We start from the raw sequence: 22,583 nt of genomic DNA, 5'->3' as shown, positions 1-22,583 counted from the left end.
CCATCCTCAAAATAATTTCTGATGGTGAGTCAAATTGTAAAAAAAGATACATTTAGAACTTATATTGGGTGCGTTCGTTTAGCTTCCCTAGGGCGACCCTGGTGTGTGGCGGGTTTTTTTTTTTCCAGGACGAACGTGTGCAGATAATTACCCACGTTCGTCCTGGAAAAAAAACCACACACACCGGGGTCGACCCATGGAAGCTAAACGAACGCACCCATTGTATAGAACTTAAGTGCGCCCTCAGTGTTCAACAGTCTTATCCAACTTTGTGATTTGCATCGAAAATAGTTTTCACCAGAGCACACAAACAAGCTGTTTCGTTTCAGGTTAATAGACTCGCCAAGTCAGTCTCTCATGGAGAACCTTCGAGTTAAGCCCTCTACCGTTGACCAATAATGCGACACAAACAAAAATCACCAGTCAAGATTAGGGCTTCAGTGGTCAACGCTACACTTATGAATAAGGAGATGAAAACATACCCAAGATGTTTGAAAACCTCGTCCGTTTCCAAGACAGTCTCTAAGACGGCTAGCCCGGATCCTTCAAGGATAGAGTCACAGTACTGTTGCGCATCGGAATAGTTTTTTAAACTCGGTGAATGCATGTAGCACACGTTTCCAATGGTGACGTACGGTGGGGGGCAGGGCGCTAGAAAAATAATACATGCTTGTTTAAAGGCAGTGGACACTATGGTAATTGTCAAAGACTAGCCTTCACAGTTGGTGTATCTCAACATATGCATAAAATAACCAACCTGTGGAAATTTGAGCACAATCGGTCATCGAATTTGCGAGATAATAATGAAAGAAAATAACACCCATGTCACACGAAGTTGTGTGCGCTGAGATGGTTGATTTCGAGACCTCAAGTTCTAAACCTGAGGTCTCGAAATCAAATTCGTGGAAAATTACTTCAGAGGGAGCCGTTTCTCACAATGTTTTATACCATTAAAGGAACACGTTGCCTTGGATCGGACGAGTTGGTCAAAACAAAAGCGTTTGTAACCGTTATTTATAAAATGCATATGGTTGGAAAGATGTTTTAAAAGTAGAATACAATGATCCACACAAGTTTGCCTCGAAATTGCGTGGTTTTCCTTCTACTGTGCGAACTAACACGGTCGGTCATTTATGGGAGTCAAAATTTTGACCCCCATAAATGGCCGACGTGTTAGTCGACGAGGTAAAAGGAAAACCACGCAATTTCGAGGCATGTTTGTGTGGATCATTGTATTCTACTTTTACAACATCTTTCTACCCATATGCATTTTATAAAAAACGGTTACAAACGCTTTTCAAAGACCAACTCGACCGATCCAAGGCAACGTGTTCCTTTAACCTCTCCCCATTACTCGTTACCAAGTAAGGTTTAATGCCAATTATTATTTTGAGTAATTACCAATAGTGTCCAGTGCCTTTAAAGGCACTGCAGCCAATTTCACAAAACGCTAAGACTAATCCTATCTCGAGTAAGGATGATTAACTCGTCCTAACTAAGATTAATTCTAAGTCAGAAAAACTGGTGAACTATTGTTACAGCCCGCACTTGGGTATTACAAAAATTGTGAAATAAATCTATATTCATATACACAAGGAAATCCTCTACTGTTATTATTATTATTCCCTACCCTTCTGCTGGCATTGACTTACAAACCATTGTTCGACTGAAACGAGTCAAATAACTGGCCCCGAGCTTAATATAACCCTTATTATACGCAACGTCAGAACAACGTTATCGATTTTGTATGGCCTTTGGATTGACAAAAATCGAACGGTTTTAAAACCAAAGGTCAGGAGTCCTCGAGTAAAAGATTTAATTTCTTCTTAAAGACACTGAACACTAATGGTAGTTGTCAAAGACCAGTCTTCTCACTTTGTGTATCTCAACATATGCATAAAATAACAAACCTGTGAAAATTTGAGCTGAATTGGTCGTCGAAGTTGCGAGATAACTATGAAAAAACATACATCCTTGTCACACGAAGTTGTGTGCTTTCAGATGCTTGATTTCGAGACCTCAAATTCTAAATCTGAGGTATCGAAATCACATTCGTGGAAAATTACTTCTTTCTCGAAAAATACATCACTTCAGAGGGAGCCGTTTCTCACACTGTTTTATACTATCAACCTCTCCCCATTACTCGTATACCAATTAAGGTTTTATGCTGATAACTATTTTGAGTATTTACCAATAGTGTCCACTGCCTTTAAAGATTACATTTTCTTTGGAATACCACACAACACAAAAACAAAACGTGACAACGATTGAAATCCCTTCCCTATGGCTCTTTTCGAAACTAGGGCTTCGGCTTTAGATTCGGCTTCAGGCTCCGTTCTCTCATCTGAAGCCCTGCATTGTGCGCACATTGTCAAAACAAACAAGCAAGCCTGAGCAGAATCTAGAGCCAAAGCCATGGTTTCGAAAAGGACATGTCGTGCTCAGTGTCGTGTTCCTTCTTTGGATGTATCAGCAACACACGCAGTACCTTTTCAAGCGGAAAAGAGCTCCGACCTATGCATTTAGACTTGTCAACAAGTCGTTAAATGTCTGTTGCGCTGATATGCATTATCACTCTCTCCACGATTTGAAACTGGTGGTATTCTCGCGAGACTGCTGACCCCCGCGAGACTACACTCTCACGACTAAAGGTCACACGGCAGCCACCAGCTTCGCGCAAGAGCTGTGATCTCGCGAGAGCGGTATTTGATTGCGGAAACCTGGATCACTACGTCACTACAACGACTCAAATATCTCACCGCGCCAGCGACTTGCATCCAAAGTTCAACTTGCATCCAAACCGAGCATGCCTTGGGAGGAAAAATGAGAGGGGCCACAACGTTCTCGAAACCTCGGCTTGTATAACGATCGATAGCTGACCTGAAAAAAGTCTTATAAAAAGTCAAGATCCATCGAAGGACATCTTACCCGTAGGTTCGATTCGCTCAACACCGTGGCCCATTCGACCTAAATAATAGCGTCCGGACTTTAGTAAAGCTGATTTTAAAAAAGAGGCTTATTTGCTTATTTATTTATTTGTTTATTTATTTATTTATTTGTAAGGACTTTAAAAGGCATATGTTTTTCAATAGCCACAACTTGCAAGCTGATGGCTCCCTCTGAACTCTTTTGAAATTGGTGGGTTTTTTTTTCACTCAAGAATTTAAAGCCGTAAGGCCCGAAGTTTTTTATGCATCTTTAAAGCACACAAATGTATACAACAATGGTATTATTTTTTGCATCATTCTCTTGCAACTTCGATGACCAATTGAGTCAAAATGTTCATATATTTGTTTATTCGAGCAAAATGTTGGGATACACCAAGTGAGTATAAAAGGCCTTCGAAAATTACCAAAGGTGTCTCGGGGTCGATTTAACCATGGAGGAATAATTATTCCTCCATGATTTAACAAAGATTTTGGACTAGTCCTAACTTAGGACTAGTCCTAGGAGATAAACACAGTGAATGGATTAGTACGAGTAACTGGTCCTAACTCGAGATAAGATTTGTCCTAACTCTATGTGAATAAGTTCTTTGTGAATAAATCTTAAATACGGGTTTGTTTTGTCTAGCCAATTCTGTAATAATCCTGAAGTAATAAATCATAATGACATTTGGCGTTGTGATACTTATAATTATAAATGCAAGTATTGTAACCGCTTTAAGGAACACTACAGAAATATTAAGAAAACAAAATCGTGAAGATCACAGCTTTACATAAAACTTACACGGTCTAATGATGATGATAGTAGAAAACATCACTTGAAATATTTCTGTCTGAAATTTCGTATTTTGATGAGAAATAAATAGTTTAAATTTGCGTTTGGAGTTCATCGCTCAGTGGGCGTTTTGTCCATGTTTTTGTCTGCATCGATGTCATGCAAAATGTTAAATCGGGTTTTCACTATTATCTCGTGACCCAAAAGGCAGATCGATCTCGAACTTCTACAGGTTTGTTAGTTTATGTATATGGTGGATTAAAGGCAGTGGACACTATTGGTAATTACTCAAAATAATTATTAGCATAAAACCTTTCTTGGTGACGAGTACTGGGAGAAGTTGATGGTACAAAACATTGTGATAAATGGCTCCCTCTGAAGTGCTATAGTTTTTGAGAAAGAAGTATTTTTCCACGAATTTGATTTCGAGACCTCAAGTTTAAAAATTGAGGTCTTGAAATCAAACATCTAAACGCACACAACTTCGGGTGACAATGGTTAGTTTTCTTCATTAGTATCTTGCAACTACGATGACGGATTGAGCTCAAATTTTCACAGGTTAGTTATTTTATGCATATGTTGAGATACACCAACTGTGGAGGCTAGCTTTTGACAATTACCAATAGTGTATATTGCCTTTAGTGTAGTCTTTTACACTGCCAGCAACTGTTTTTGTTAGCAAAACCATTTCTGACTGTTCCTTTACATTCAACATGAACTACAATTATGATTAATATTATACATACCTGCTGCTGTTCCGCTCTGCGTATAGAAAGCCACACTGCACAAGACGATCTAAATAAAACAAAACAATGATTGCATGTAAGTTTATTTATTATCCTAAGTTATTAATTCGTCTTTAAAACAACTTGCAAACAACTCTTTATCTTCCAAATGTTTTTATGCAGCTGCTCCAAACCTTTGGAACAATCTTTCTTATCAAAATAATACGTCTTGCCATCACTTACTGAATTCAAAACATTGCTTAAACCCCAACTTGTCCAGATTTATTCTGCCGAGGCAAAACATTTATTCATTCCAGTGTATTGTTACTTGCGCTGTCGTACTTTCAAGAGTCGATTCGTTGATAATCATTGTTTAATTCTTCAACGTTCCCTTTTCCACGATCAGACATTTTTTACATTCTGCAAACCTGCGGTTTGTAATCGTTTCTAGTAAATTTCCTTTAATGTCTTACGACTCGAGTGCGCAAGAAAAGCCCATTTCAACCTTTCTTTCAGTCAGACATTCTTCGCGAACCACCCTTAAAGGCATGCACACTATTGATAACTACTGAAAATAATTGTTAGCATAAAAACTACTCGATAGCGAGCAATGGAGAGCTGTTGGTTGTATAAAACATTCTGAGAAACGGCTTCCTCTGAAGTAACGTAGTTTTTGAGATAAAAATAAAATAAATTCTCACTAAAATGTGTGAATTGAATACGAAACCTTAAGCTGAGGTATCGAATTCAAGGCATCTGAAAGCACACAACTTGTGTGACAAGGGTGTTTTTATTTCCATTATTCTCTCGCAACTTCGACGACCGATTGAGCTCAAATTTTCACAGGCTTGTTATTTTATGCATTATGTTGAGATACACCAAGTGAGAAGACTAGAGACCAAAGGTATCCAGTGCCTTAAAAGCCAGTGGACACTATTGGTAATTGTCAAAAACCAGTCTTCTCACTTTGTGTTTCTCAACATATACATAAAATAACCAACCTGTGACCAATCGGTCGTCGAAGTTTGGAGATATACTGAAAGAAAAAACACCCTGGTCACACGAAGTTGTGTGCTTTCAAATGCTTGATTTCGAGACCTCAAATTCTAAACTTGAGGTCTCGAAATCAAATTCGTGGAAAATTACTTCTTTCTCCGAAACTACGTCACTTCAGAGGAGCCGTTTCTTACAATGTTTTATACCATCAACCTCTCCCCATTACTCATCACCAAGAAAGGTTGTATGCTAATAATTATTTTGAGTAATTACCAATAGTATCCACTGCCTTTAAGTCAGACATTCTTCGCGAACCACCCTAAACGGTCAAGGGAATTTGTGACCCCCCCCCCCTTCTTTTTCAGGCAAAGGCCTTTTGTGTTTTCCATTGAGACATTCGGATAAAGGAGAGTTAATGTTGCGTGTGGAAGCATGCTGTGAAAGTTAAAAGCAATGTGATCTTGAGGGAGAGAGGACGTGGCGCGAGCCCACGACCAAACCAGCAGGCGAGTGGATTCAGCCACCGTATCGGTGACAGGACAGGCCAGGCCGGCCAACCAAATTTATGGCCGAGAGACCAACTTCGTGTACGAGTCTTTGCAGTAACGGCAGCCTGAAGCCAAAGACTTCTCTCCAATTACCGTAAGTTGTTTTGTTAGTTTAACGAAAGTTGAGAACTAAAAATATGTCTTGAATTTTTTTTGCATATTTTCCGCACCTCGCAACCAATGTATCCGCCCTAAATTAGCTCAAATTTTACTGAAATAAAAACGTCGAGAAATTGGTGGCGAGGTGGTAAACCTTTTCAAAATAGTACGTGTCAATAAGAGTTCTACTCCTACAGAAACAGGCTTTCCCGTACCATTAATTTTGCTGATTTTTCATTCACACATACAAATCTTTTTTCTTTTTTTCTTTTTTCTTACTAACAAACATAGGACTCTAAAAGTCAAAGACATTTATTGTCACCAACTTGGGTCTCTCATGCAGCAGTCTATCCGTAATACTTTACCATACTCAATTAATTATTTACACACAATCATGAGATTCACTCGGACTTTACTCGTCAAGCCTCCAACCTTTTACCCGTACTTCTCTCGCTCATAAAACAGTCAAACTTGAGGGACCAAGGCTCTGGAACTTGCTCAACTCTCAACTTAAGCCTCTAGAAATCTTTCTTAATTTAATAAAGGTAGTGGACACTATTGGTAATTATTCAAAATAATTATTAGCACAAAACCTTTCTTGGTAACGAGTAATGGGGAGAGGTTGATGGTATAAAACATTGTGAGAAACGGCTCCCTCTGAAGTGCCATAGTTTTCGAGAAAGAAGTGATTTTCAACGAATTTGATTTCGAGACCTCAAGTTTAGAACTTAAGGTCTCGAAATCAACCATCTAAACGCACACAACTTCGTGTGACAAGAATTATTTTTCTTTCATTATTATCTCGCAACTTCGATGACCGATTGAGCTTAAATTTGCACAGGTTTATTTTATGCATATGTTGAGACACACAAACTGTGAAGGCTAGTCTTTGACAATTACCAATAGTGTCCACTGCCTTTAAATTCATTTATACAGGGTGAGTCAATAAGATGTTGAGATTTATGGTTTAAACAAGGCAACACAGTCTAAACCCCCATCTAATTCATGTTCTGCAGTGGACACGTAATTAACTCACAATATTTAGCATAAAAACTTGCTTGATAACGAGCAACGCAGAGCGGTTTATAGTACAAAACACCGTGAGAAACGGCTAGACCTCCAAACAACAAAAGACATAAGGCCTGAAGCCTTTTATCAGGCATCTGAAAGCACACCAGTTTCACATTCGTAAATGTCTTGGGTTCGCATCCTATACCCTATGCATTCTTTTGTTCACACTAACTCGGGAAAGTGGTATACTAAGCTAACACAAATCGGTGTAGGGGTAAAACCAAAATTTTAATCTTGAATGACAATGGGTAAGGCAATGGAATTCAACTCAATTTTAAATTTAACAAGAAGTTTATATCATTATTATTCTTTGGGGGAAAATTGTACAATAATTATGAGATTTTATCAGCACATCAGAAAGGTAACAAAATCAACAGCGCATGATGTAAGTAAACAAAACTGATATGCGAGTCAAAAACAAAAACAAAACCAAATAAAATATTGGATAAATGTATTCTTACCAAACGTAACATCCTGTTCCAGTATAGTTCGATATTCAATGAAACGTAAGAAAAATAGTGTGTGCCGTAGCTGCGCCAAAACTCAGTATACATATAGACCACCACCATAAGAATAAAAAACTACGCCAGGCATTTTTAATAATTAAACCAACCTTGTGTTACCGTGTCTTATATTAAGCCGTTTTCCACTCGTGATCTGAGGGAGGGTATTTATTTCTCTTACACAATACCGAGTTATATCGCCATGGTAACGGGTAATCCCTAATGCTATAAATTTTAATATATTATAAAGAACTCTAGAAATATATATAAGTTTTTCTTAAGGAATACAGAATGTAATTTTTTAATCTTTATGACACAGCGATGTATATTAAAGGCATTGGACACCTTTGGTAATTGTCAAAGACCAGTCTCACTTGGTGTATCCCGAATGCATAAAACATCAACTCTATGGAAAATTCGACTCAATTGGTCATCGAAGTTGCAGGAGAATGGTGAAATAAATAAAAATGGTCGCACAAAGTTGTTTGCTTTCAAATGCCTAATAAAAGGCTTCAGGCCTGAAGTATTTTAGTATTTTACGTGAGAAAATACTTCTGCCTCAAAAACTACTTCAGAGGGTGCCGTTTCTCACCATATTTTATGTACTAAAACAGCTCTCCATTGCTCGTTAACAAGTAGGTTTTTATACTAACAAATTGTTTTAGTAATTACCAATAGTGTCCAGTGCCTTTAAGGGGTTTGCAGCAATACGTAAAGCATTAGTGATCAGTTGGTCTGCAACTATCGAATTGTTCTCTTTCAGGGGCGAAATTCTGTCCCTCAGGGACTGGTGATGAACTTCATACTTCATAGCTGGCTTTCAGATTGGTACATTTCTCAAATTAACTTCAAATTATTTTACATGTCTATTTTGTCATCGATTGATTCTCTAATTAGGTTTAATATTTGTTGCAATGTTCAGGGTTTATTGATATGCTTCAATGTTGATGGAAAAAAAGAAACAGGGGAGGGGGAGCAATAAACACGAAGATGAAATAAGTCATGTTTTTATTTATGTTAGAAGAAAAGAAAAACACAGTTATTCAGTTAATACACATCCGCTCATGACATCGTATTGTTCCAAGCCATCAGTATGTCATACTTGTAACGTAAAGTAACGTAACGTCACTTAATATGACGTAACGTAACAAGCAAAAAGTGATAACCCGAAAGAGGGCGCTCTTTTTTTATTAATTTCATTTAATTGCATCTTGGTTTCTCACAATGTTTTATTACACATCAACAGGGGTCGATTTCACAAAGAGTTAGGACTAGTCCTAACCTAGGAGATATACAAATTGCATGGATAGTCCTAAGTTAGGACAAGTAACTGGTCCTAACTAGAGATAAGACTAGTCCTAACTCTTTGTGTTACATTATTATTATGCTAAAGGTTATGTGAGTAGCTACCAATTTTGTCCAGTGCCTTTAAAGGGAAGGTTTTCATTTTGTAATCACTCAAAATTAAAGGCAATAAATACTTCCTTGATTAAAACATTTTGAGAATCAAATTTACCCAAACCTAGTGTCAAACATGAAGTAGTGTGTCCACTTTTCACTGTATCTCTAAGACTCAGAATGGCTTCTGGTCAGCATGTAGATTGGGTCTGCGATAATTATGCGTGGATATCTTTTGCTGTGTATATAGTACTTTGTTCGTAGAAAACTATTTAAGGTCTTGCTATTAAAGGATTTGGGTACTTTTTCAAAATGTCCACAGATTTTTATCAAACTTACAGGGTTTGAAGATAATGATAGTGGAAAGCTTCCCTTCAAATATTACTTACTGAGGTGCTGTAGTTTTTGAGAAATGAGTAAAACAATGTCATGAAAATAAGTTTTTACATGCTCATAATTTTCGTCTCATGAGACGAAAATTATTTTCTTTACATTGTTTTACTCATTTCCCCAAAACTACAGCACCTCAGCACGTAATATTTTCAGGGAAGCTTTCTAAGATCATTATCTTCAAACTGTGTAAGTTTAGTGTAAATCTGTGGACATTGTGTTTTTTGTCCTACAAAAAGTACATAGACCCTTTAAGAGCGAATCACTCACACTTTTATGCAATTAAAAATTTAAAAAACTAAAAGGGGAATTAACAAAGTATATATGGCACTAATGGACATATATGCAGCGTAGTAAAGGCTCACTGAAGCACATTGAAAGACTCACCGTAAAAACACTGTAAAAAGCAGTTTACGCAAAGTGTGTATGATCTTTGGTGCTACTAAACAAGGAGATGACTTAAAGTGTCTTGAAATGAAAATGACTTAGTTTGTTCAATAGCTCACTTCAAGCAACAAAGCGGCAAAGTCTCGAAACAGTATTGAGTACAAAGTAATAATTAATTTAAAAGGGACAACAGTGGCCCAAAATGAGTTGTAGAAGTAGTCTAGTATGTCTTGCTTAGGGACACAAGTGTCACGACCGGGACTCGAACCCACACTCGGCTTAACAGAAACACCACAGCTTGAGTTTGGTGGCCTTATCCACTTGGCCACGACAACCCCAGTGACAAGAGTTTAACAACTCCAGGCGGGCGGTAGATGATGATCGGAGAATACAAGACGTAGTAGGTTGCTTTTGGGGAATTAGTAATTCTATGATTTTTTTATGATATAAAAAAAGGGGCTATTATTATAGGCCATGTTGTTAACTTTGTATGCAAACATAAGAACTTTAAATTTGATCCTTTGCATTTGTGTAGTTGTAATTGTATTGTATTGTAGCTTATTCCATAAAAAATAACTTACAAGACTGGTGCAATATGTGGACCAAGATAGGACCAGCCAAAAGGGTCTGACCAAGAAACTGAAAAGTCAAACAGGAAATTTCCCCTATATTTTAGGACTGTGTACAAAACTGAAAGTCAAATTGGGATTGGGTTCCCATATAATTGATAGGACTGTGTAACTGTTTAGTGTGTACAAAACTGAATGAAAAAAAGTTTTCCCATAATAATAGGACTGTGTACAAAACTGACCGGTTTGGTTTCCCACATGCATTTTTATACAAAAATATAGCTATGTGTACCAAAATTGAATGCCAAACTTCAACTTGTTTCTCAGAAGTATATTATGTCAAACTGGTTTCCCCTAGGAGTTACGACTGTGTACACAACTGACTGTCAAGTTTGTTTCCCACATGCATAGCTGTGTGCAAAATTGAATGCGACACCTGTTTCCCATAGGATTGTGTACAAAACAGAATGTCAAACTAATTTCCCATAGGAGTGTGTACAAAACTGAATGTCGAACTGGTTTTCCCTCGTAACAAAATTAAAACTTACCATTTCTCTAGGTAAATAGAACTCTGCAGTGCATTTTCTTGTTTATACAAAGTTCTGCCTGACTTGGGTACCTAGGCAGAAGCCATTTTTATAGGCACCATTATGTTATGTACAATAATTTAGTTTTTCTAGTCCAATCCGCGAAAAACATCAACTAAAAAGACGACCAAAGACATGTGCCAGGGCGCCCCCAAGCGACACTTATCCAAACATGTTTTAAAGTTTTGTATTGAAGTTTCTTTCTAGACTGGTCCCTTGTCTTTAAATCAGCATCGCACGTATAAGATAGGTCAGGTACTAGCTTTTCAGGACCAGTGATTTCATTGGATGCAATAATGTCATTGAATAACCGTGCAGTGAATCATGTCTACATATCCATGTTTTGATTGGTCCGATGTTATGTGGGTGGAGCTTACGAACATCACCTCTGACCAATCAAAGCTTACTTTTGGTCGTAAAGCTTACTTTTGCTAGCATGCAGTGTTTACGTGTGTGTGTACATGTGCATACAGTATCATCCCATGTTATGAATTTTTGCTATTGTAGTTGGTAAGCTTATTGGTTTACTGGCATAATTTTGTTGTGCTTAGCTATTTTTTTTTTTTTTTTTTGGGGGGGGGGGGCTTAAAGGCAGTTGACATTATTGGTAATTAGTCAAAATAATTATTAGCATAAAACCTTTCTTGGTAAAGAGTGATAGAGAGAGGTTGATAGTATAATTGCCCTGATGATTTTATTGAGACTACACTCTGTTTTGTTTTTTTCAACTTTGTGTACGAAAAAGGTGGCACAATTCAAAACGAGGTCAACTATATATATCTTTTGTATAACTCTGTTACCTATAGTTTTCAAACCCTTAAAAAGATTTGCCTGGTCGACTATAACTTGTGTACCTCAAACTTCACATAGACATTGTGGTATTTTAAGGGGAATGGCATGATAAAAAAAAGGAATATGCAGTATTTTCGACCGAGAAAATGAATGTGTGAACCAAGTTTACGTCATTCAAAACAAATAAAACAAACATTTTGTTCAATGTTGTTAAAATACTAATATTTTTATTCATTGGATCATGATAACGGAAATTAATCACACAGGACCTCAGTATAAGATAATTTACTGTAATGATGGGACAAAATTCGCTGTTGAAAATACCAACACTCAAAAATAAAATCAATGGTTTGAAGAACAAAAATTGGTCTGGACACTATGGTGTTCTGTGGTCCTTTTTACTTGAATTTAACCAAACAAAAACATTTATAAATGAAAACTACAATAAACAAGCATAGGGTTTTACCCTTACACCGATGTGTGTACATTGGCACTGTATAGACGACGTGACCTGTGACATCACATGTTTACAAAAGAGCCACCAAGCTTGGACTTCCTGCAGGCAAGATTTGTACATCTTATATTTTATGGAGATTGCACTGTTTAATTCCTACCAACTTTTGATATGATGAAAGGGGGCACATCTAAAAACCTGTCCAGCTTTTACTTTCATAACTCTTGGACTTATGTGGAAGTTATGACACAAAATGTCAACTTTCCCATATGACCTGTGCAGTATTGTGCCTGCCAGAATACTCAAAGAATGTACAAGGTCACACTTATTGTAAACAAAGTTCACATGGTCTATATAAATGTTCTCAGTACTATCCCAAGTTGTGTGAAAATAAAATCGCAGGCCAATATGTCTTACTTAGGTGGGATTCGAACCCAAGACGCTGCCCTTTGCAATTTAAGAAAAATTTGTAATCGTTTTTTTACTACTCTTTCGTGACCCAGTTGGCCGATCATCTCGAACTTCTACAGGTTTGTCAATTTATGTATTTAGTGGATTACATAAAGTGCTTACATTGTCAGCAACTGTTTTGCTACCAAAACCAATTTTGTAATGTTCTTTTAACGAAAACTTTTACCTCAAAAAAACACAAAACAACCTGTATATTCTCCTGTATGAATACAATGATGGTTGGTCATGTCATGTTGTTTTGAGAATATTTTTCCACAAAGATCACAGGCAAAAGATTTCTTTCCAGTGTGGATGCGCTGATGCCTTGTTAGATTTGATATCAATCTGAAGGCTTTTCCACAAAGATCACAAACAAAAGATTAATTTGCAGTATGGACACACTTATGCCCTGTTAGATTTTATTTAAATCTGAAGGGTTCTCCGCAGAGATCACAGGCAAAGAATTCTTTCTAGTGTGGATGTGTTGATGGTTTTTCAGAATTGCTTTAAACTTGAAGGCTTTTCCACAAAGATGACAAATAAAAGGTTCCTCTCCAGTATGGGAGCGTTGGTGGGTTCTCAGATAAGTTTCAGATGTGAAGGCTTTTCCACAAACATCACAAACAGATGGCTTCTCTCCAGTGTGGAACCGCCAATGGCGTGTCAGGTGACCTTTTTCTGAAAAGGCTTTTCCACAAAGATCACAAACAAATGGTTTCTCTCCGGTGTGGATGCACTGATGGCGTGTCAGGGCAGATTTGTTTGCGAATGGTGTTTCACAAAAATCACAAACAAATGGTTTCTCTCCAGTGTGGATATGCTGATGGCGTGTCAGGGAACATTTATGTGAGGAAGGCTTTTCCACAAAAATCACAAACAAATGGTTTCTCTCCGATGTGGATTCTCTGATGGCATGTCAGGGCAGATTTTTTTGCGAATGGTTTTTCACATAAATCACAAACAAATGGTTTCTCTCCAGTGTGGATTCTCTGATGGCATGTCAGGGCAGATTTTTTTACGAATGGTTTTTCACAAAAATCACGAACAAATGGTTTCTTTTCAGTGTGAATACGCTGATGGTTCATTATTATTTTCTCCCAAATATTTTTCCACGAAGGTCGGACATGGTCAACTTTTTTCCTAAGTTCACCGAAAGGCGGCACTTTTGAATGTTTTTTAGCAGGATGTCTCTTTCTAACTTGTTCATCCATTTGCTCTTCTGACTGGCTTCTTCTTGTTTGAGACGGTCTGTATTTGTGCGACCATCGACAGCTTTCATCCAGTCCACATGCGGCTACAGCTAGTTTGTCTTTGTCACATCACACAGTGTTTCTAGTTTTATAACAAGTCACAGTTTTGCAACACTCTACCATTATTCTGAGAGGGTAGAACACCTGGACTACACCACTATTCTGCAAGGGGTAGAAAAAAAAGTAAAATGTTCAAATATTTGTTCAAATTTGTTGACACAGGAACCCGTTCAATAAATAATGATTAATGGCAGACTATTTTAAACAAATTCAAAGCCTGGGCGACTAGTGAAAATTACTACTTTGCTAGTAGCACCTCAAATAGTCGCGATATCCAAGGTTGCGACTAACTTTTAATTCCCAAGGTGCAATGCTTCATATTGTATGCTGCAACCACCGCATAGTCTGTTAGTAAATGGAGAACAGTTGAATGATAGTGTAACAAAACATCGCGAGAAACGGCTCCCTCTTTTAAGCAGCGAAATTTTTGAGAAAGACGCAATTTCTCACTAAAATATTTGATTTGATTATGAGACCTCAGATGAGTTCTGGAATTCAATCATATGAAAAGAAAACCATTTGGGCCACAACAACAATTTTTGCACGTTTTCTCTTCCATTAATCTGACGACCAATTGAGTTCAAATTTTCACAGGCTCGTTATTTTATGCTAATTGCGATAACGTAACCCTCCTCCCTCTTGCTACTGTGCGTGCGCGCCATTTTGAGTAAACGGCGTGCAATGCAAATGGACAGTGCGCACACGCATTGCAACATTGTAACACTTGCTTGGAAGAAAAAAATTACACTTACTTACTTATTCTAGTTAAGTTAGACCTACCTTAGTCCCTTACCTATTGTTATAAAAATATACACAACCCCAAAAATATACAAACACAGTCTTAGACTAGCTAGAGGTTACTTTTTTTTTGTTACATGATAAACACAAAAAAAACGAATGTCTTGAAAAAATGTCTTCTAAATCCAAACCATACCTAAACATACTACAGATGTCATGGTGAACCTGCCTTGTATCCGCTCTGCTCTTGAAAAACGTGAAAATCTCCACAAAGTCGCGTTAAGTTTGAAGATAAAACTAAAAAAGTAGTCGACAACACGCAGACTTTGGTGGTCACTCCCGAAGTTTCAAAAGGCTGGCAACCAGTTGACTGTTGTTGATTGTAGAGTCAGGGTCAACGACTAAAGAGGCCGTTTTCGAAACCACGGCTTATACGGCTCAGGCTAGCTTGGCTCTGCGGTTGTTATATAACGAGTCAACAGACAGAGCCCGAAGTCGAATTCGTGGACTCGAAAGGGGCTTATCCATGCCGCAAAAGTGTTAAAGCGCCCTCAATCACGTTTCAGCAAAGTTTTCACTTTTACCTTTTTCCACCAAAGCATGGCATCCGACCTACCGCCACAAGCGAGACCAAAAGATGCACAAAGGGATGTCCTTACAACCGCCATAAAGAAAGTGTTTTTCCCCTTAGATGCCATGAAAAACGTCCGGTTCTTATGCACCTCCGCCCTCCCCCAGTTTTCAAATTACCAGCCGCGCCCACCCCCATCCCCCCATCCTTCTCCCGACACCTAATTTCACCATGGTTTCGCTTTCCTCTGTTTTAATGCTTTCATAAACGTCTTAGATGACATGAAATCTCTCAAGCTTAGTCATGAAACAGCTAACTATTTATTAACAATTTTTTTTTTTAGATATACCATGAAGGTAGAATTCCATGGATAGGCCACGGGGAACTCTACAAAAAATTGGAATAATATTGTGAAGTTTTTACAACAACCCATTTTCTGCCAACAAGTGAATTAAGTGCATATTTCTCATGGTCACTGAAAAAAACAAAGTTGAGGGGGCTTTGAAATTTCACCAGCACTTCAGAAATTATTTTGTTGTTTGGTTCTCCCTATTCAAAAAAATGTGGTTAATTATTGAATGAATGAAGTGTTGCGATAGATACAGGTGCAACTACACAATAACAATCGTACCCCGTCGTGCCCGCTTTTGTTATCTTGTTTACCCCAAATTGGATCTCACCCCTTAAAAATGGAATAACCCAACACAATCACCACCAGTTTTTCACGGACAACAAAATGGAACGATAGAGAGGAGCGTTGAAATTTGTGGAACTTTTGCCGGGGTTTTTGTTACGATTTTTCTGCTTTAATCGAGCGAAGATGCTGGAATTGCCGCAATGAGGATATTTCTGAGCATCGTCTTGCTAGTTAGCTCTCTTAAAGGTTAGTAACTCTCTCTTAAAAGCCAAAAAGTATAAAGTTACGAAGTCATAAATCTGGCTAGCCGAGTGGAGTACGCCATCTGCCCGCGTACCGTGTGCAATGAACAGTGAACGGCCGACTACACGCTATTGTGGGCCCCTTTGATTTTGAAGTGGAGTTGGTGTTGAAATTTGTATTTTGACGGCTTTAACTTCTCTCCCAAACTCCCATTTACAACATATTTACCAACCATAAACTTATCCATTTGTTACTACATCTTGTTGAGGAAACCTGTGACATTTTGTGGTGTGTTTTAGAACGATTTACCTCAGAAAATGAAGTAAGAGTTGTGGTAAATTTATCCCCGTTTTAAAACTTCTTGTGAAGTTTTGTGTGGGTATACATTGCGTACAGCAGGGCCACACAGTGTGTTCACACAGATTTGTATTGATTTGGCCTATTCATGCACTGCCACAACGCTTTTTTATGTAACCCCCCATTTTAAAACCCCACCAGAAATTATTGATTTTAAATTGTCTGTGTTTTTGTTGAGAGGCTCTCGACATGCCTTCACCATTTACTCAATTATGGTAGCTCTTTTAAAATTAAATTTAAAGTATGGATTGTTATGTACAACCAACGAACATCTGGCTGCTGCATGCAGTGTAATGGCTTTCTATTTTTCCTCCATGCTACTTCTAACCAACCATGCCAACCAGTATCAGGACACTTTGATTTTGAACCTTTGCCACTTCGTAACCTGGGCACTTCATACCTTTGCAAGGTACCAAGTGACTTTGGAAACTTTGTACCTTGGACACTTCGTACCTTCTTACACGAAACCCTGTACCTTCTTGCGAGACACTTTATACTTCGTACTAAATCAGGATTTCTGCAAATTACAGATAAATTACAGATAAATCGGGGTTTCCAAATTGAAACAAGGTTTCCAAAAAAGACACCCAGACATCCCTCTGGCTACCACTTTAATGAATAACAAACAAACCAAAAACAAAAACCATGTCCTATTAAACACTAGCCAGCCGTAAAGGGTAAATTATTATATTTTTTTATTATGTACCTCAATTCTGTACCTTAGAGTTGAAACTATTTTTGTGCAGCTAGCTCTAGCACTAAGCAGGGGTCTCTAAACCTGTTCCTTTCTCTGCAGGTTTCAATTATATTTCCCATTCTCACGGCCGGAGAAAATGGGAGTTGCATATTTCACGCTGGGCTTTTTACAAGAAAACATATAATTTGACTTTTGTGACTCATGGTCCTTAAAAGCTGAAGACAAATAATTGTTTGTTCTGGTGCGCCCCTGGATGCATTTTGTGATAGTTTAAATTGTAAATTTTAAAAAATTGATCTAAAAAAAACACTGAAGTTTTAGTATACATGTAATTCTATTGGCGTTCCCACCTCGAGAAGTTTATATTCTGCGAAGTTTGCTCGTAACGTTTTACAGCGTTTTTAGCGGCCCTCTTAAGTCACCGTGACCTCTTTTGGCCTGTTATATTTTACATTTATAACGGTCAGTCGGTCATGATAAGTTGACAGGGGGTCAGTCTACCAAGCGTCCCCGTTGGATTAAATGTTATCATTCTAAAGAAAAGTCGCTGTACTTTTTTACAAATAAAAGTCCAATGAGAACACAGCTTTTATGAATCCTCATATTTAGCAATAAAAGCACCCCCACCAATCTAGCCCCGTGAAACGGTCCAATCCACTCTGTATCCTGGGCCCCAGCACCATTGATAGACAAATCTTTCGCCAATCCTGCTTGTGTCAAGATTCAGGTTTAATACTTCACAAAGGCAATTGCCTCCATGCCCCTGATAATTGCCTTCGATTCGAGCCCTTTTGTCTACAGTTGTTTACAATTTCCCCATTGGGTCTTTACCAAAGAGAAACAGGCCTGAAAATTTAAACTAACGTATGTAGAATGATTTTGATAAATCTGTCTTGAAGAACCAGGGGTAGATTGCCCCCTGACCCATATTGTACAAACACAATCTGTAAACCAAAACCAGTTTGTTACACCCTACAACTTAAGAGTGTGACAGTAATGCAAGGCTGGCAGACTATTTGAAGAGATAAATTGCTGCACTGGGGTCCGCTCCATCCCCCCCCCCCCTCTTTAAAGGGCCAGTAGGCCTGTACATAATGGGTTGATGTGGCTGGCAGCCAAAGGCGCCCTTGCATGCCTGCTTCACGAACACGTTGTAGACGCGTCCTACGCAATTCAGCTCTTTAGCTGCGAGTAAGGATGATTAGCCCCCCAAATTATCTTTATTAGTATGCTCAAATTGTTTAATCTGATGTCTTTCCACGTAACGCTTCATAGAGAATCTTGATTTCGTAATGGGGATTAATCAGGCCTGATACTTCACTGAACCAACAAAGGCGATAGCCTCCATGCCCCCTGGTCATTGCCTTGAGGCCCTCGAAATGCTTGAGCAGAATTTTCTTGCCCTTTAGTAAAGGCTTTACCATGGAGAAAATGCCCTGGTGCCCTTGCCATTTCAAAAACGAAGCATACAGGCCTGCTGTGTGGTAACCAAATTATTTGCTCAGGTTTTTAGGCGATCTTAAAAACGAGACCTTTTGCGAAGTTTTTTTATTGTAAATAATAACCAATGGTACGTCCATAGAGAAGGTATACCCTCCCTTTAAAAGAGCTGAATTCTCAGAGGAATAGTTTCAGTAACATCATGAACTTGTTCTGACTTAGCCCGAGGGTTATTGCAACTTTCAAGAGTAAATTTGATACATCTGTATGGTTCCCTGGTCTACAATAAATCATGTTGTCATAATGCTGTCACTGACCACAACTTAACTGGTATGGTAGCAATAATTTTTTAAAGGAGTTATTGGTAGTATTAGTATAAATCATTGTGAGAAACGACATCTTTTGAAATAATAGTTTTTGAGAGGTAGTTTCACGCTAAAATATTTGAATCTGAGAAAGACTTCACCAGGCCTGAAGCCTTTCACAGACTGAGACAACTGGAACACAAATTAGTGCAACAAGCAGGGTGCGTTTTTCTTTCGTTATTTTGCAACTTTGATGACCAATTGAGCCAAGATTTTTACAGAAGTTATGCCTGGGTTGGGACACACCGCAGGCCTGGTACTTCACGGAGGCAATGAAGGCGATTGCCTCCATGCCCCTGGTCATTGCATTTGCAGTGCCCTTGAAGTTTACATTTTCCTCATATGGTTCCCTTTACCAAGGAGAAAATGCCTCGGTGCCCTTGCCCTTTCTAAAACATACAGGCCTGCACCGTATGACATGTATGAGAATACTTCAGGCAATGGCATGCTTCGGTTTGAAAGGGCAACTGCATTTTCTCCTTGGTAAAGGGCACCCTTTGAGGAAATTGTAAATTTCGGCTATCATTTCAAGGGCACCAAGGCAATGACCAGGGGGCATGGAGGCAACAGCCTTTGTTGCCTCCGTGAAGTATTAAGCCTAGTCTCTGACAACTACTAAACTTGGACAGTTAAGTAAAAACACCTTCATGTTATGTGGTAAGAATTTTAAGTGTATTAGCAGGCTAGGTTGGGGGGGGGGCCTTGTTTGAGTTGACAAAGAGACATGAAGTTGAAGACTTTTCCAGATCTAGAAGTAATCAGAGACAGACTTGATGTCAAGTTGTCTTATGATGAGTGACAAGATCACGTCAGTCGTTAAATGTCGCTTAGTGCTAGGGACATCAATGACCAATTAGAGGCCACCGAAAAACTAGCGTGTTTCTGTCGTCTGAGCATCAGTATAAAGGGAATGTCCATGGAGACATTGGGGTTGTTGACTTCCAACTTGAGGTATTTTGGATGAAGTAGGTCCTACATGATGTATGTATTTGTAGAGAGGTGTAGGGACATCTGTCAAGATTGGTGCTCGAAAATTACACTGGTTTAAATAATTATTAACAATAATTTATTAGCATAAAACTTGGTAACGAGTAATGGGGGAGAGGTTGGTAGTATAAAACATTGTGAGAAACGGCTCCCTCTGAAGTGACGTAGTTTTCGAGAAAGAATGAATTTTCCATGAATTTGATTTCAATAAAAGAAAAAACACGCTTGTCACACGGAGTTGTGCGCTTTCAGATGCTTGATTTCGAGACCTCAAATTCTAAATCTGAGGTCTCAAAATCAATTTCGATAAAAATTACCTCTCTCTCGTAAACTACGCTCATGTTTTATACTATCAACCTCTCCCCATTACTTGTTACCAAGTCAGGTTTTGTGATAATAATTATTTTGAGTAATTACCAATAGCGTCCACTGCCTTTCAGTACAGTATTATAGGGGTTGATTTATGAACTGCCATTGACAGCCAGGTTTGTTTGTTCTACCTCCCTGTTTACACAAAGCATTATGACACCATGTAGATAATGGGATAAAAGCTGGGTTCACCTTTGACAGGAGTAAAACAGGTGTCTCAAAAAGTCTGAGCTTGATTGGGCGGGTTGGGTTGCCCATGAGTTGCCCTACAATTGTTTTCCTTTCATTTTAAAGGTAGGGTTTTACATGTACATCAGTCTGGTAGTGACCCCAAAAGAAATTGTGCAATTTTTATCAAAAAGTTTTCTTTTTACAAATGTAAAGATGATTGTTCTCATCCTCAGGCCTGATACTTCATGAAGTATCAGGGAAAGCTCAGGATTAACATTTGTCAACTTCACAAATCACTGATGTTTCAATTGCATAGAAATAAGCACCTATTGAGCGGATAAAGATTGTTGTGTTCAAGTCATGCTCGCTGGATCCTAAATCAAAATCCTGATGGAAAAAAAAACCAGTACTGCAGAACTTGTGTCTCCGTTTACATAATTGTTTTTCTCTCTTTCTCGATACATTTTTACAAAGTATCGGATTAACAATGTGGAAATCCCGCGCTTTTATCACATAATCTCCGCGGATCAGTTGCGGCGCAAGAAGCGTAGCCAGCTTATACATGTACTTCACACAAAAGTGGATATCGGACAATAAGTTGCGCTTTCCATCCATTCACAAATCTGTTGGCATTGTCGCCCACCCAAACATCAATTCCTCTCAATTTCAACGTATTATTTGCAAAAGCTGGTTTGATTTTTTGTGTTTGTCGCAACTTTCAACCACTGCCAACTGCTTCATGGTTGCCTGATCAGGGATTCAACTGTCTCTTTTTTCCCCCTTTGAATATTTTAATAGTAGCTGTCACTGGTCACAGTGATTGATTGCATGCAGAAATCGGAACTTGATAAAAACATGTTTTACTGACAGTAGAACAGCCACTTTCTTTAGTGAGGAAAATAGAAACTCGAGCTGTTGTTAACTGCTACCATAGAGTATGCTGCTACCAACCAACATGAACCCATGGCATATATTAAACAAAAAAAAAAGTTAAAATGGCCATTAACTTTTTTAAGTTCACAGACTGACTGCAGCCGTGCAAGAATGAAATTGGCCGGTGTAGCTTTTTCCAGCACAGCAGCATGTGTTTGTAATAAAATCTCCGCGATTGTCACTTTTTTGAAACTTTTAACAGCATAATTTATGGGATGGTTTTTGAAGAAAACACAAGGAAATGTTTTTCCCATGATGACGCCAGCTCCTAGTCTTTAGAAATGTAAAAGAACTTGCAAAAAGAGCCGACATTCTTTAACTTGTTTTCACCTGGTTGTTTCACCTGGTAGGGCCTTAAATAAAAGGGTTTGGAAACCTTTTGTTTACAACGCTATATAAAACACACCCCCCCCCCCCCCCCAAAAAAAAAAAAAAAAAAAGGGAGGGGGAATTAAAAAAAATAAAAAATAAAAAACAGATTTGTGACACATACTGCTCACATTTCATGAGACATACCGGCAAATTTTAGCTATTTTGTATAAAATTATTTTGAGAATGTTTGCTCTAACAAAATGTAGCGTGGGTAGAGGAATTGTTTACTCGAGCAACACTTTTACACATTGGTAAACAAATCCCAACATGAGAAATAGTCCCAAGGGAAAAGGGTGTACATGTACGTGCTTAAATCAGAATAACAATAAAACCATATTTGTTTTCGTCTCCCTTCCAGGCGCGTTTTGTAAACATGTTACTTGCACATGATGAAGTTTTCTAAAACGGGTACTGTGTAGTTTTTGTCAACAACTTGTTTTTTCCCCTGTTCTTTGGTGAGTTTTTTTTTTCTGCGGGAGTATTTTCAGGAGTGTGAAGTTGTTTTGATGAATGAAAATGATTGGCGAGTACAACCTGGGAGGGCAAATACAGGCGAGAACTTCAGTAAGAAAACAACTTTCTCGTCAATGGTATCGTCATAACAATAATAATAATATAAACATTCCGAAAAAGAGGTGCGAGTTTGTTTGCGAAATATTGTAAAATGTTATCAAAAATAGCACATTCTTCTTTTGAAATGAAGG

At 38.2% G+C, this 22,583-nt stretch overlaps 2 protein-coding genes across 4 annotated transcripts in view; one reads left to right on the top strand and one right to left on the bottom strand.

Annotated features, from left to right (window-relative positions):
* LOC139954082 (uncharacterized) overlaps positions 1-11,104 on the bottom strand; it is a 50,503-nt gene extending 39,399 nt beyond the window's left edge. Inside the window, exons 1-3 of the mRNA XM_071953742.1 lie at positions 10,955-11,104; positions 4,467-4,515; positions 483-651 (exon numbers count right to left, since the gene is read on the bottom strand). Coding sequence (XP_071809843.1) covers positions 483-651; positions 4,467-4,515; positions 10,955-10,957 — 221 coding nt within the window. The 5' untranslated portion in view covers positions 10,958-11,104. The remainder of the gene's footprint in view (positions 1-482; positions 652-4,466; positions 4,516-10,954) is intronic.
* A 4,935-nt stretch (positions 11,105-16,039) lies between these two features.
* The window catches only part of LOC139953517 (low-density lipoprotein receptor-related protein 4-like), a 46,996-nt gene continuing 40,452 nt past the window's right edge, over positions 16,040-22,583 (top strand). For all 3 annotated transcript variants that reach the window (XM_071952955.1, XM_071952953.1, XM_071952952.1), the window contains exon 1: positions 16,040-16,191. In XM_071952955.1, the coding sequence (XP_071809056.1) occupies positions 16,146-16,191 (46 nt within the window). In that variant the 5' untranslated portion in view covers positions 16,040-16,145. The remainder of the gene's footprint in view (positions 16,192-22,583) is intronic.

This window comes from Asterias amurensis, chromosome 22 (assembly GCF_032118995.1).
Source record: "Asterias amurensis chromosome 22, ASM3211899v1".
Taxonomy (NCBI): domain Eukaryota; kingdom Metazoa; phylum Echinodermata; class Asteroidea; order Forcipulatida; family Asteriidae; genus Asterias; species Asterias amurensis.
This window is presented reverse-complemented; position numbering and strand designations above follow the sequence as displayed.